Here is a 15,147-nt window from a genome sequence, read left to right on the forward strand (position 1 = left end):
TTCCACGTGGAGTGGGTACTCGAGCTGAGTAAAGAAACCTGTTTAGGTCACGACAGAGCCACGTGTACCATGTCGTTTATTTCAATTGCTCTGTGATATCATTTAATACACTACTCGAGTCTTGTTCGCACCTTCTAGTTACATCTAGCGGCCATTGAGCACCTAGGAAGAACGAGTAAAAACTGCAGATAAGAAACTTATTGACATGTGAATGTGTAAAAACCTTATTGAAAAATGCTCAAAAGTTTAACTACCTCTGTGGCGTAGATGTAATGCGCTTATCTGTGATACACTGGAAACAAACTTTCGCAGATTGACATACATATGTCTTGGATGTTTATCTATATACATAAGTATTTAATTTAAAAAAAAACTATCGTTGTGTTAGCATCTCGTGATACAAGCCTCGAACATACTTCGAGTCTTACTCAATCTGTGTAATTTTACCCGTATATATTTATTTATAATTATTTATTTAATTTTTACGATTTGAATCCAATGCGAAGTACTTATTTTGGCCATAAATATTTCATTTACATTAAATTGTACTGACTTGCCCAATCAATGTGCTGGGATACTCTAAAGAGATGTGAGGATGTAACAGGGACACAACAGTAAAACAGTCAGATACACTTTGCTCGATTGAACAAAATCCAATGCTGCCTTTATTTAATATTGGTTTTGATTACTGTCCCTAAAATAAAAAACTAAGTAAAATTCAAATTGAAAAATTCAAAATTTTTATTCATTATTATAGGATACTATATATCGCTTAATAATTGTCGTATGGTTTAACAACATTGGTTGACGTCAAATAAATTACTTAAAAACTAAGTTTACTGCCGCTTCCAAGGCGTCAGTGCAGAAGAAGCGGTAACAAACTGCACTGCAGCATTTTCTTCAACAACGTCAACTTCACAATATTAAATTATACTTAGAATAGAATGTGGACGAGAGAATACATTATTTAATTTTATATATTTATGAGATTTAATATTGAAAAAAAAAAAAAAGAATATATATATATATATTTTATGGATTGCCAATTTTAAAAAGATTTATGTACAGAGTGTACTGAAATTTTGATTTAAGTTCAAATTAAACTACAATTAATTACGAGGTTCCTGTGCCAAGCTCGAGCCAGATGTTTTTATCATTAAGATAATCATCAGTCCTATAATAAGCCTTCTCACAAAGTACTTTCTTTACATACTCTTTGAATTTTCGGTTGGGCATATCAAGAACAGACTCCGGCAACCTATTATAAAATCGTATACAGTTCCCCATAAATGATTTACTGACTTTGCTAAGCCTATGAAACGGCATGACTAATTTATGTTTATTACGTAAATTTCTATCAGTTGTGGCACTAACTTTTTGAAAAAAAGAGGTATTTTCCTTACATACATTATAAGATCAAAAATGTACTGGGACGCTACTGTAGGTATGTTTATTTTCTTAAAGAGTTGTCTTAACGAGTCTCTTGGTCCTAAGCCGTAAATTGCGCGAACGGCCCTTTTCTGAAAATAATCATTTTAAGAATCATATTATTATTCTGCTTCAGTAACTTATACGATATAATAATTTAAACGTAGACGAGTAAAATGGCAAATTAACGAAAAGTAATTAAATTCTGCATTATATTAGGTATTTAAAACAAATCTCTCTATCTCTTAATGAATTCTTCCTCTAGAGTTATAATACTTAGAACTGATATCCACGAAACTTGATCATAAGAAAACCTTAAGTGGTAGTTTTATATAACTGTTATCATAAAAATTGCATAGCTTCATCGCTAGACAAAAACTAAGGAGTGTTTCGCGTGAGCTTTGACATTGAATAATGAGAGCCAAGATGCCTCGAAATTGAACTGTATTTTATTTTAATGAATGCATTTGTAGGTCGACCGTTGTGTGAGCCATTACGATTACTAATCATGAAACGTTACTTGAAAATATACTTGATTGATTTGAGAATGCAAGAAGCCATTACACCTAAATGTATATTACAGCTGTCTTGAATCCGGCGCTTGCGCAGATATACAGCATGTGCAAGTAAAACGATGGTAACTGTAATTTAGATAACCAATGAACGTATGCGTCGTAAAACTAGCTATTAAAGCCTGTTTTACTGCATACAATAGCTGTTTAGCTTATTCATATAATGTAAAACATATAACGATCCACTCGGAGTGCAAAACAAGATGATTTAAAAATAAAATGTCTTAATAATAAAATAAGCTGCAGTTATAAAATATAAATACTTAGCTTAATTAAGTTTTCAGAATTATACACTCTACTCGCTTGCCTTTCAACAATTATGAACCGTCTTAGCATATGCAACTACAAAATAACTATCCCGGCTTACAAGCCGTACAAACTCCACCATATTCGTATTAGGTACTTACCTGGGTGAACGAGCGGTGCTCGATGGACGTCAGAAAAACCATAAAAAGTAGTAAAATCAAAAATTCACAAACAAAACTCAGAAAACCCATATAAAATATGTTATTAATTTTGTAAAAAGAGAACCGCCTTCAAGTGATATCCTCCTTTTTTGAGGACTATTAATTTTCAAAAACCTTCTATGAATCGTAACAAATACTCTCCTGAAAACCGCATCAAAATCGGTTCAGCAAAACGCGATTATTCTCACGTGTTGCATACAACCATGGAGGTTAAATTAGAGAACCACCTTTTTTCTATGTCTACGGATGAAACACCATAAAAAATATAATAATAAAAACAATCCAAAAGATATCCAAAATCCACCAAAATATGGAAAAACAAAAAAAAAATAAAGTAATCCCTGTTGCCAAGGATCGAAACGAGACACTTGACTTGAAAACCGATGACCTGAGCTTTCGCATCGAGCAATCGCGGTGGGACATTAAGATCGATTTTTCCCCGTATAATTTAAACTAAATCGATAGAGACGTTTTCGAGAACGCGAGTACAACGTCACAAAGGGACATATACTGACTTCATATCTATTTTTAACCGATACGAACACAGATTTGGAGTCAGGTATTTTTAGGCCCAGATATCAGTCCAAGCAAATGTGTTACCCATAAACATAATCAACATCGTAAAACAGGTGTCAGTGTACCTGCGCGTACGCACGATCCGCTCTTGCTTGCGGTCAACCCAGATGCACGTGCATGCTAGTGCACCTCAGACATCACCGCATCTATACTGTTATCCGCATTGCGACTGCGGTCATATGTAGGTCGAAATTAAGTTTATGGCTAGAGAATTCCATACTAATTGCAACTCCATATTCTGAAGTCTCATTATAGATGCTTGCTTGAACTGGTTATACGATATGACATGGAATAGTTTTTAGATGTTTCAATAAAAGAACCAGTCGATAAGTGTTGCACATGCACGCTCTGTCGGTTTGTTTCATTCATTCCTACTATCCATATTTAATTTATTCCGTAATAAGAAAACAAATCTACAAAAAGGCAATTTTATATTCAAACTGCCTTTTTGTAAATCCACGGCTCGGCTTTCGCTCAAACTAACAAATGATAATTGAATAATAATTTATGTGATTAGTTTTCTGATGGTAAAATCCTTCATTAAAATATTCCTAACCTATGTGGGAAGGTTGCTGGTTTGCTGTTGCATAAAGGAATTCAATGCCTATTTAATTGACATTAAAATGCAGTATTACCTTGGAGTTAATTTGTGAAGCAATCGACTTCTGTTTACTTACCATGAATAAGGCAAATGTCCACCGTACTGACCTTTGTGAAATACTTGATTTATTTAACAAAGGTATTATTCCAAGAACACTTATTATATAACCTATGCACTGTGCAGATAATATAAGCAAAGTATCTCACTCTGGAAAAACCTTTTATAAATATTTATTCATTACTCGAATTATAAATCTACCTTAATTACTGATAAGATACATTTATACTAACGATGAAGTAATTACATCATCGTTTTCATTTTATGACAGCTCACATTTTTACACCTGTTCAAAGCGCGTTCATATTGATCTAACAGAAATGTTCACCAGACAGCCAAATTAATTTTACTTTACCTCCTTATACAAGTACATATAGAGAGAATGCTCGTTGACACATTGTAAGTACTTGGTTGTCGCTTGTTAGCCGAATTTTCAACATTGTTTAGTACAAATTATAAAGAAATTCTTACATAATCATGAAATTTAAATTGTTTCAAATCTAGGTATCTAGTAAATTAATTTTTGATGTAAAATCAAAAAAAAATAATTTGCTGCTCTCCTATGCCATTACTTACGATAAGTATATAATGACGTCTATATCCCATGCGGGGTAGAGAGAGTCTAGAGTTCAGGCCACATTCAGCTTAAGCCATACTTAATGATGGAATTCAGATTCTGTTCTATTCTTACCAAAAGCGAAATATCTATATATAGTGAATTAAAAAACAACAAAAAACAGATTTGTTTACATTCGCCCATCTGCAGTTGCTGCCACGTTACGGGATGCAGCTTCCCACGATCGTCCAAATATTTGTAAAAATCTAGTTAAGGCGCCTTGTAGTATTTTCCATCACATTCAACACTTAGCTATCAAGTAACTTAAACGAGGCATAAACACGACACCAGACTGTCGCACCCTCTCGAATTAACTCCCCTTTATACAGTCGAATGTTTTATAAAACTTTACAAGAGACGCTTTGGAATATAAACATAAATAAGTAGTTGAAGTGAAAGAGCTTAGTATTTCCAGTAATTGAGTGGAAACAATCTTTTAGATGGAATCTTCTAATAATCACTTCGCTTTCTTAGTAACATGCATAATATATAAAATTCTTCTTTTGCTTCATTCACATTATTCAATCTTTTCATCCAAACTCTGTTTCATATTACACGAGTAATATATGTGATAAGCTATGAATACCTATCAATCTATATAATAAAGAGAAAAAATAATTAATAAAGAGAGGGACATTACATAACGCTACAGATGTAATGTTATTTATCTCTTAGTTGCAGTGGATACCGGACCTAATATGTCATTGTGAGCGGTGCACCATTCTCTCACATTGATTGCATTACATTCTCTATGTAATACTTATAGTGATGATAACCGCAAAGGAATTCTTTTTTTATCGTATCATCATGCGGTATACAAACCCACTGACATTTAAGAAATTTTATTTTGCAATTCTAGTGCAATGCCTCTAAGGTTATGTCATAATTGATGACACATTTAATGAACAATAGTACCATAGAAATCTTGATAATGGTAAAACGATTATGATTACTTAACAATAATAACAAGTGCAACCATAACTTATACCGTATTTAAAAAATTATTGAACTTACAACGTACATATAAAATTTATTAAGTTGTTTTTCTTTCTTTCTAATATCTTCTTTAGTGTTTTTAAACTCTACGCAATACACATTTCAATGACTGGATTATGTGAAATACAATTTGGCGTTTAAATAACCAGAGAAGGGTACTTTTCGTTCCTGAAAAAAAAACACTACTTACCTATAACGATAGACAATAATAGTTATTTAAAGCTAGATAATTATTACTTAATACAATTTCCGCTACGATTGAAAATTAAGGAAATGAACGAAGGTCACCCCCATGGTAAAAAAGGGATGTACCGTGCCTACCGCCATCGACATCGTGACCTGGAATCCCAGTGGCACCACCACACCTCTACCGCCTTTTGTGACGCCTCACGCCGTATTTTCGCCCTCGTTAATAGAGGCCTTTTGAAGTTTTTCTTGATCGATGGCATACAGTCAACCACATTTATTAGGTTACTTACAAATTTTAATAACAATAAAAAAATTGCCTCGAGCGGAACCACGTCCTCTAAACCGTGCCAGCATTATTTTTACGTACCTATTAAAATTTATCTTAATTCATATCCAACTAGTATTAAAAGTACCTACATGGAAAGAAAATTATAACAGTGGCATTTGACCAGCGCCTATTTAGAAAATAATCTCTACGACAGAACCTTTCGATATAACAACTTCCTGTAATTTTAGTAATATATCATATCAACAAGCTTACAACCTACTTGGTTGTAAGCTTGTATGATGTACAAACGATAAATCGAGTTATAAATCCAAGATATAATCTTGATTATAGTTATAAAGTAATCTTATGGCCTTCACTGAGTCTATTGTCTAAGTAGATAATTCTATCTTATTTATTTTAGCTTTATGACGTTACATAATAATAACGTTGTGATTCCCGGCATCAAATAAAAAAAGAATAAGACCACTCCATCGCGTTCCCAAGGAGGTCGTAAAAGGCGACTAAGGGACAAGCTTAAAAACTTGCGATTCTTCTTTTAGGCGATGGACTAGCAACCTGTTACTATTTGAATCTCAATTCTATCATTAATCCAAACAGCTGAACGTGGCCTAACAGTATTTTCAAGACTGTTAGCTCTGTCTACCCAGCAAGAGATATAGACGTTTATATGTATGTTTGTACATAAAAATAGTTAGAATTGACAATTAGGTAAATAAGAGCGACAGTAGAGTATAAATCGTGTGTTTAAATTAAGACTCGTGCATTGAATATGTTTGATCCCTTGTAGACAGTTCCTGGCCGCATGTAGCTGGATGGTTAGCTAATGATTCAGGCTGGATGTAACCATCCAGCCTGAAATTCAGAAACTTATATTTAACGACAGATTGCTAAATCAATCAACTAAAAGCGAAATGTAAAGTTAAATGACTTTTACTTTATTTTTTTATTACTCTGCGCTGGAAAATAATTAACTATATTTTATCCTTAACCAGACTAGTATAAAATTAAAATAAGGCATGAAAATTTCTTCCCATCTTAGTGTCTTCTTTATGAAATTCGCTGTTCAGGGAAGCGAGGGTGCCGATAAGCCTGTGGGAAACCCATGAATGTCACTAGTCACGCGAATGGGCGTTCCCTTGAGTAAAAACCATTTTATTGATCAGCTAGAATCATAGTTTATGTAAAAAAATTAGGCAAGTAATAACGTTCGTGGTAGAACAATACTTATGTAAAGTAAATATACTTACATAATGAAGAGAAATTTTGTTTTTTTTTTTACTATTTTTATGTCAATGTTTGAAGAGAGAGAAATGTTTTATTAAAAGATTAACAAACATCAGATAATTCTATACCTCTTTTGTCAAAGTTTAGAGGTAGTTATTGTCATAAGAGAAAGTTGCATTTTATGTTAATGAAGAAGTTGATTGATAGCAGCGTAACTATAAGTTGCAAAAAAATATTGTTATTGGCAAAATATTCAGTATTTTAATATTATACTCATTATCAGTAAAGATGTCTAATATACAAAATACCATTTAGTTATAAATTAACTTAACATTTAGATCCTCAATACACCTCTGAATATAAAATAAATATAAATTCAGATATGACTTGACTAAATGAATGTTGACAGGTAGAGAATGGCTTCGCAAATTCACCTGTTTATGACTCAATAAAGTAACCCATTAAACAAATAGACGAGAGACCCAATTTAAAGAATACAATCAAAGGCCGTGTTACTTAGACTAACGCCAATGGGAAAAAAATTTTTGAAATAAATAAATAATTAAACTTATAACATGTTTTATTTGTTTACAGATGGCTAGCTCCCGTGAGTTTGGCTATTCACGCTCCAGGCGCGGACATGACCGCTGCTGTGAACAGCATCAGATACCTGCGGGACTGCCTGGGCAACGAACTCATCCGGCAGTACGTCACGTTCCACATCTTCTTCTCCAATAAACATATACCTGCTAAGGTTAGTATCTAGCCCTTTATTGGTTTGACCAAATTTAAAGAACAATGGTCAGAACAATGTGCTAAGAGCGGTAAAACAAACACGCTTTCCCATTTTTAGTAACAAAAAGTCCGCCTTTTGTACATTTTTTATATAAGTAAATAAATAAATAAGTGTGGAAGTATAGATATTAGGTCAAGAGAACTTTAACCTTTCCGGTATCACCACTAAACCACGCACGTCTCGTACCTCCCTTTGCTATGATAGAATAGTATTTTCCAAATTTAATTCTGGACTCTTAAAGACTGGATAACATAACTTACTATTAAGAACCTAGATCAGCAGGAATACCACATCTATTATAGGAATACAAGTGGTCACTGGGCAAGCAAGTCTACGGACACGCTTAATAGCAGCAGTGTGGCGCGGAAGCTACCGGATATTGTTCCTTCCTAATAGAACACGATTAACTTAGTGCTTTTGAAATAAAACTTTAAATTAATGTTTCAGATTCCAGACCCGAACAAATTTCTGGCGACTCCTTACAATTGCACACTTTCACCACCGTACACGAATGTGAATGTTAGCAACACCTACATGAAGCAGAAGAGTCTATTGTACCCGGTGAATGTCGCTCGGAACGTTGCAAGAGATTCGGCCTTGACACACTTTATCTTGCCTTCAGACATAGAGCTGTATCCGAGTCCCAATCTCGCTCCAAGATTCCTTAATATGATTGCGAGGAACGCCAAGCCTTTGAATACTTCCACCAACCCAAGAGTCTTTCCAATAAGCCTCTTTGAAGTCGCCACCAATATCCAAGTAAGCTTTCTTCTATTCTATTGACTAAGGGATAGGCTTACAAAATTGGCATTCTTTTTTTAGACGATGGGCTAGCAACTTGTCACTATTTGAATCTCAATCCTATCATTAAACCAAATAACTGAACGTGGCCATTCAGTCTTTTCAAGACTGTTGGCTCTGTCTGCCCCGCAAGGGATATAGACGTGACCATATATATATACTATTGGGAACATACATACCTGGCCGTGAAAAATATATTATAAATGGAGTATTTACCCACTTAAAGCAACCTATAGCTACTTATTTATTTAATTCTTCATTGACTTAATAGAATAAATTTAAAAACTGTATGTCATTGTAAAAATATGAAGTACAGGATTTTTTTAAATTGGATTATAGTTTGAAACGTTCACGAAAACAAAACTCAATAAAAGAGTTCAATAAACTCAAAATTATTTTTTTTTTTAGGTGCCATCGACCAAAACGGAACTGCAGGCGATGTTAGCGAAGAAAACCGCAATTCCTTTCCACAAGTACGTGTGTCCGTATTGCCACAACATACCTCAAGGAGAACAATGGATGAATGCATCGGAAACTTCGCGTAAGTTAGACTTGTGCATAATATGCATAATTTATTAACAATAACTTTTCCAAACACATTTTTGTAATAATTCAGTTATCAGTCCCGGCGTTAGACTCTGTTGCGTCTTCAACTCTCCAAAGAAGAGTCCGGTGTATGACCATTGATCACTATCCTGAAGTGGGTAGGACTCCCATCTGACTACCTTTACCTTTGCAGTCTAACCCACCAGGGTTATATGCCCAGTTGCGTGAATCTGCAAAATTTTTCCCGATGTTTTCTCTCACCGCAAGAACATCATTTGACAATCAAACATGATCATGATTCAGAAAACAGTGATTTGAACCAGTGCAACATGCTTCTTTATGCGTGTATTAAAAAAACAATTGACATGAACAATTAGAAACTTTCGATATTGTGTGGATTTTCATTAAGCAAAATATCAATGTAGTTCGAGTTCGAGACAGGACAAGAGCTCAATTTAGACTGGTCAACATGGAGATTAGAAATCGCACGACACATCCTGGATTTTATAATCATATTGTACGAATTCGTACATTAAACGTTCTATACATTTTAAAGAACCGGTGATTGATGTAATCAATTCTTATTGAGTGTAACTTTCGCATGGGTCTTCAAGTTACTTCGGTAATTAATCTTTATGCTGTTAGTATCGTGAGCTATTTATGCCGTATGTAGTGGCGTGGTCGTCGTATGGGGCATTCTATTTGCGTATTATGGTTCAATGACCGCGCCTTACACACCCATTCCCAGACTACCGGGTACCGGCTCAGACTTCTACGCCAATTTGCAGAATCATAAACTTTCTGCCCCAGCACAACAGGGCCTAACTGCCACTAACGATAGTCTTGCGTAATTTCCGTAATTCCATATAAGTACCTTTACAAATATGTACATATAAGTACTTAGCTTAGTTACATATGAGCTAGTCGAAGCCAACTTTAAACCTGAATAGTTCCTGCTTTGATACCTTCTTTCATTGAAAACCAAGAAAATTTCACACAAGTTAGTAACTTACCTAATCAATAAATATTTCTATACAGTGTACCTACTACTTAACTTTGGTATTACATGATCAAGCCATGGCTAAATTTACGTGAAAGATTTTTGATTTACCCAATTATTATTATTTTTTACAGAAATGGATGTATTTCACATTGGGAAGAGACGAGGAAAATTTGTTCATTGGGAACCAATATTTATTGGAACTCATCAAGATCCCCATTACGATGAACGACTGAGTTGGGAAGGCAAGAAGGATAAAATGACACAGGTAAATTACTCAAAAGTTTTGAAGAAATACCTTCGTCTTTAACGCAAAGAACATTTTTTCATATAAAAATTATCTTAACAATATAATACAGTTTATAAATTACTCAATTAATTTAACGCGATAATTTTAAATACCTATCTTAAACGTGAATGACGGTAGCGCACTGCAGTATTTTCACGAATCATGACGTGCCTAGCTAGACGATATATGCGGAAGACTCGATCCGTCTTCAGATTTAGTTCGAGTTTTGTATTTATTTTGTAATGGCTTCAGCGCTGTGCACAATACAAATAACTATCGTATAACTATTTCTATCATTGTACTAAAATAACTTGTTTGATTCCAGGGCTACATCCTTTGCGTCAAAGATTACGACTTTATGATTCTTAACAACGCTTTCCTCATCCACAAACCCGGTATTAAACGCTACGTCAAAGACGCGAAAAGAGATTTTCTTACTTCTAAACAAGGAAGCTTCGTTAAAAATGTCATAATGCCAGAACTCAAGAAACTTTTTGGAACAAAGAGTGGGTGCGCGCTGTGACGAAGATGCAAAGTTGTTAAAATCTTTGGAAACGTACCAAGAGCAAATGTTTGAAAATATATCTTGATCCGATAAGAAAAGGATTCGCCGGGATGATGTATAGTGTAGAAAATTGAACAATAAAGCCATCCTTATGTACAGGATGCAAATTGCCTCATATTGAATTTTATAAATATTAGAATTGAACATATCATTTTGAATAGAAGAAGATACGCTAGATGTAGCAACAGAGAATTGAATTTCTATCAAGTAAATGATTCTTGAGATAAAACAAACAAAATGTGACGAATTAAGAATAGTGGTCACATTCACATTTAGTGACCATTTCTTTCCCAGGAAAGGTAAATTATTTTTATAACAATATTCTTACCAAAATGTTCTTACTAAAAATGTGGCCTTATCAACTTTTAAAGTGTCGTCGTACAATATTTGTAGGAACTTATCGGCCTAGGATTCACAATTATTTAATCTACAAATCCCTTCACATCGGAACTGCCATGATAATGTGAGTTTATGAGCAATAACAGATTAAAATTGAAATATAGTCTAAATTACATACAAACATTACTATTTACAGTTTGATTTCAAGTTTTTGGATTCATCGTCTGTGAACATGGTAATAGAAAAGCAATAAAAACTTTCCATTGCAATGGCTTCCATTAAAATGATTCTTTAAAAATAAAATCTGTATCTTTATAATGTTATCTTAAATACTCCATATTCCATATCACCATCCCTAGTTCCTAGATACTGGTACCTCGTACATACATTACAGGACCAAAGATTAATCCCATATTATAAGTATTTCTATAACAAAACGTCAAAAGCAAAAACTAGTCGATCATAACGAACATCTACTAAATCCAAAATAATATTTTTATGAAGCAAAATAGCAATGCAATAAAAAAAATTCAATGAATAGCCACAAAATACCTAAGCTCTTATTGTAGACGTTGAGCTATTGGTGTAAGTAAATGAATGTATGTGAATTACGTCCTTGTTGCCGACGTTGCCGTTAGTCCGATAAAATGTTGTATATATGTCGGCTGACCTAGATGATTATTGCAGAACCCTTCATATCAAGAAAAGTATAGAAAATTTCAAACGTTCCATGTAAGTATGTAATCTAATTAATTTATCTGTAAAAATAAACAACAGACAGCAAAGAAATATAAAGCTCTGGAATTGATTATGAAAATAATAAAAGTAGTTGACTTATGTAGATGCCATCTACTATTTACTGTGTTTTACTTTCGTTTGTATGAAAAATCTGTTACTGATGTATATTGGTTTGGTTTGTTTCCTAATAACATTACCTACTGTTTTACAGTTATTGAATTCTTGTAGTATAATTATATTTTAGTATTTATTGATGCTAGGAAATGCAAATAAGATTATATCACGTTTACGTTCGCCAATTTTAAACCTGGGGGACTGGAGCTTTTGTCCATAAATAGCAAAAAATATTAAAATAAAGTGATATACTCGTATAAGTAATCTCTAATTGATAAGTGAACATTCAACTCAATATCGCACTCGAGTTGTGCCATTTTGATAGGGCAGTGATGCGTTTATTTATGCCCGCCACCGTGAACTCTGTTTACCCTATAAGGAATAAAGACGTGATACGTGTGTGTGTATGTATATTAGAATTATACTTGAATAAAGCTATCTATTTCCAACTATTTCTTTTTCTATCTTTTTGCTTATACACATATTTTAATGAAAGATTATATTAAGTTAATTTAAGTCTTCTTATTGTGATTTGTTTCCATAATTTTTTAGGAATTTAAAAAAGTTGTGTCTTGTGATTTCCGAAAAGTATGTTTGGTCCTATAATGTAAAATGTTAAAGTTAGCCGTTAACTATTTGCAAGATGAAGTCAAAATCAATCCAATAATTTTGCTATTATTTGTATCAAATGTTTAAGTTATATTGTAAATTATGTTTTCAAACTGTTGATAATCAATATTTAAATTGTTTTCATTTGGTGAATTTTCATTTCACCTTGTAAGTAGTGCACATCATACGTTGGCCTAACTGATGATGTTAAATAATAGGTATTATTCATTAAGAATATAATGAGTGTTAAACTTACCACGTTCGATTTTAGTATAATTTCAAATAGTAATTAAGTATTTTTTAAGCATTCTGTTAGGTTTTTTACGTTAAGCACCAATATATTAAGAAAAGAAAATATAGATTTTTTTTGATTTGTACAATGCTAATCTGTTGTATAACAACTTTAAACCAACTTTTAAAAAACTTATTACATGAAATTTTTCAAAAAAATTGACAGTCCATAACACATTTTTAATAAAACAAAACTAGGAATCTTAAAATGTTAAGTATCATAAAATATTTACGTTGATACTATGTTGAAACAACAAGTTATAAAATTAAAATCAGCTTTGAAAAATAGTCATTAGTTTAAGTTAGTGGGGTTTGATATAAAAAAAATGTGCAAAATGGGATTTTTTGAATTCAATTTAATAGGAAAAAACCTATTTTAATAAATCAATATATTGGAAGTTTGTTCTGTTCTTTAATACCAAAAGTAGGTAACAGGCGCAGGCACTGTTTTGAAAATTGTAGTTGTTTTTATATTTTCCATTATCCAAGATATCACACAATATTTTGATTTAGTATTTTAGTCTGGTAAGTTATAGCTATATTGGGTTTTGGTAACGGTTTATGCATGTGGTGAGTTTTCACTCTTTAGCAATTATGTATAATTGCAATTTATTCTAAAGTCTCTCAATGTGATCATTTACGAAAATGTATTTATGTATTAAGAATGTAATTTTTATATAAACGATTTAATACAATCTACAGGCATACTTGTACTCTTTAAAAAATTGAAATAAAAGAAATAAAATTTATCTAAGTTTGATTTGCGTTAATCGCTCACCTGTCCAGCATTAATTCTATACTACCTTGATAAGACTAGTAAAATACCTACCTTAAAAAAATGTTACCAAAGTAACAAAGATAAGTAAATTTAATGCCTATAAACTTATCATCAAAACATAGACTATCAATGATAGCGATATTCGCCAATTTGTGGCATTAGAACGTCTGTAATCAGGGCTTGGAGTAGGCGGATAGTGATATAGATTATCCGGAGGTTTAGTCCAGTTTCCAAACTTGTGGTAGTCATGGAAGGCTTGGTCGCGGTTGCGGCTAGGATCTCGTTGTGGTTGAACCTCTACACTGGGTTGCTCTGCCTCAGGTTTGGACTCCTCTGATTTTTGCTCTTCACCACTTCCCTTTTCCTCATCTTTTGAATCTCCATTTGAAAATAGATAAGTATCACTAAACGAAAAAACTTTAGTAAACTCATTTATTTCATGGTGAAAAGCAGAAGGCTTCCCCGAGTTATAATTTAATGAATGGCACAATGGTTTTCCGTATACAGGTAATAAGTTGATTCGGTTATAAATATTAGTAACACGTCGCACTAAGTAGTATCGTAATAATGTTGCGTTAAATTGCAAAGTAATAAGAGCAAAAATTAAGAGTAGGTACGAAAGCTTTCTCCTCATGACAATTATTCTCAAAATTTCTTTAGAATATTTCCTTTCATAATTCAGAAATATAAGATATTTTGTCATCAAACTGAGCGTCACACAAGTCAATACAATATAGATGACAGGCGACTCCTTAGAGTATAGAAAATTAAAAATAATATCATAGTTATGTAAAATGAGAATTTACGCATGTATGTCGTGTGAACCTTCCAAAACCTAACTTCTTAAATGGTCTGAAACCGTTGAGATAATGACAAGAGCCTATCGTGACTAAACAAAAAATAAAAAAGTTCCTCATTAATACATACATTTCCCGGAGGGATAGGCAGAGACTACCTCTTTCCACTTGCCACGATCCCTGCATACTTCCTTCGCTTCATCCACATTCATAACTCTCTTCATGCAAGCTCGGCGGTTCATTAATATTTGATTATAATATAAGATTTACCTTCAATATTCCATAACTTATTTAAAAAGGAAATAGGTTAGTGTAAATAAAAAGATATCTTACTTTATCTAAAATCTGTATCATAATCTCTATAATAATAAAAACAATGCAAAAATACTTAGCACTAACAAAACGAAATACTTTTGAATTGTAGAACTCCTAGATCGTCTGTATCCAGGGACAGGTCCAGGCAGCTGAT

At 33.0% G+C, this 15,147-nt stretch overlaps 1 protein-coding gene across 1 annotated transcript in view; it reads left to right on the plus strand.

The window, feature by feature from the left end:
• LOC106129394 (beta-1,4-glucuronyltransferase 1) overlaps positions 1 to 13,852 on the plus strand; it is a 38,275-nt gene extending 24,423 nt beyond the window's left edge. Inside the window, exons 3-7 of the mRNA XM_013327947.2 lie at positions 7,610 to 7,769; positions 8,259 to 8,570; positions 9,021 to 9,153; positions 10,293 to 10,426; positions 10,773 to 13,852. Of these exons, the coding sequence (XP_013183401.2) occupies positions 7,610 to 7,769; positions 8,259 to 8,570; positions 9,021 to 9,153; positions 10,293 to 10,426; positions 10,773 to 10,970 (937 nt within the window). The 3' untranslated portion in view covers positions 10,971 to 13,852. The remainder of the gene's footprint in view (positions 1 to 7,609; positions 7,770 to 8,258; positions 8,571 to 9,020; positions 9,154 to 10,292; positions 10,427 to 10,772) is intronic.
• Positions 13,853 to 15,147: the final 1,295 nt, after the last annotated feature.

Source organism: Amyelois transitella, chromosome 4, assembly GCF_032362555.1.
Source record: "Amyelois transitella isolate CPQ chromosome 4, ilAmyTran1.1, whole genome shotgun sequence".
NCBI lineage: Eukaryota > Metazoa > Arthropoda > Insecta > Lepidoptera > Pyralidae > Amyelois > Amyelois transitella.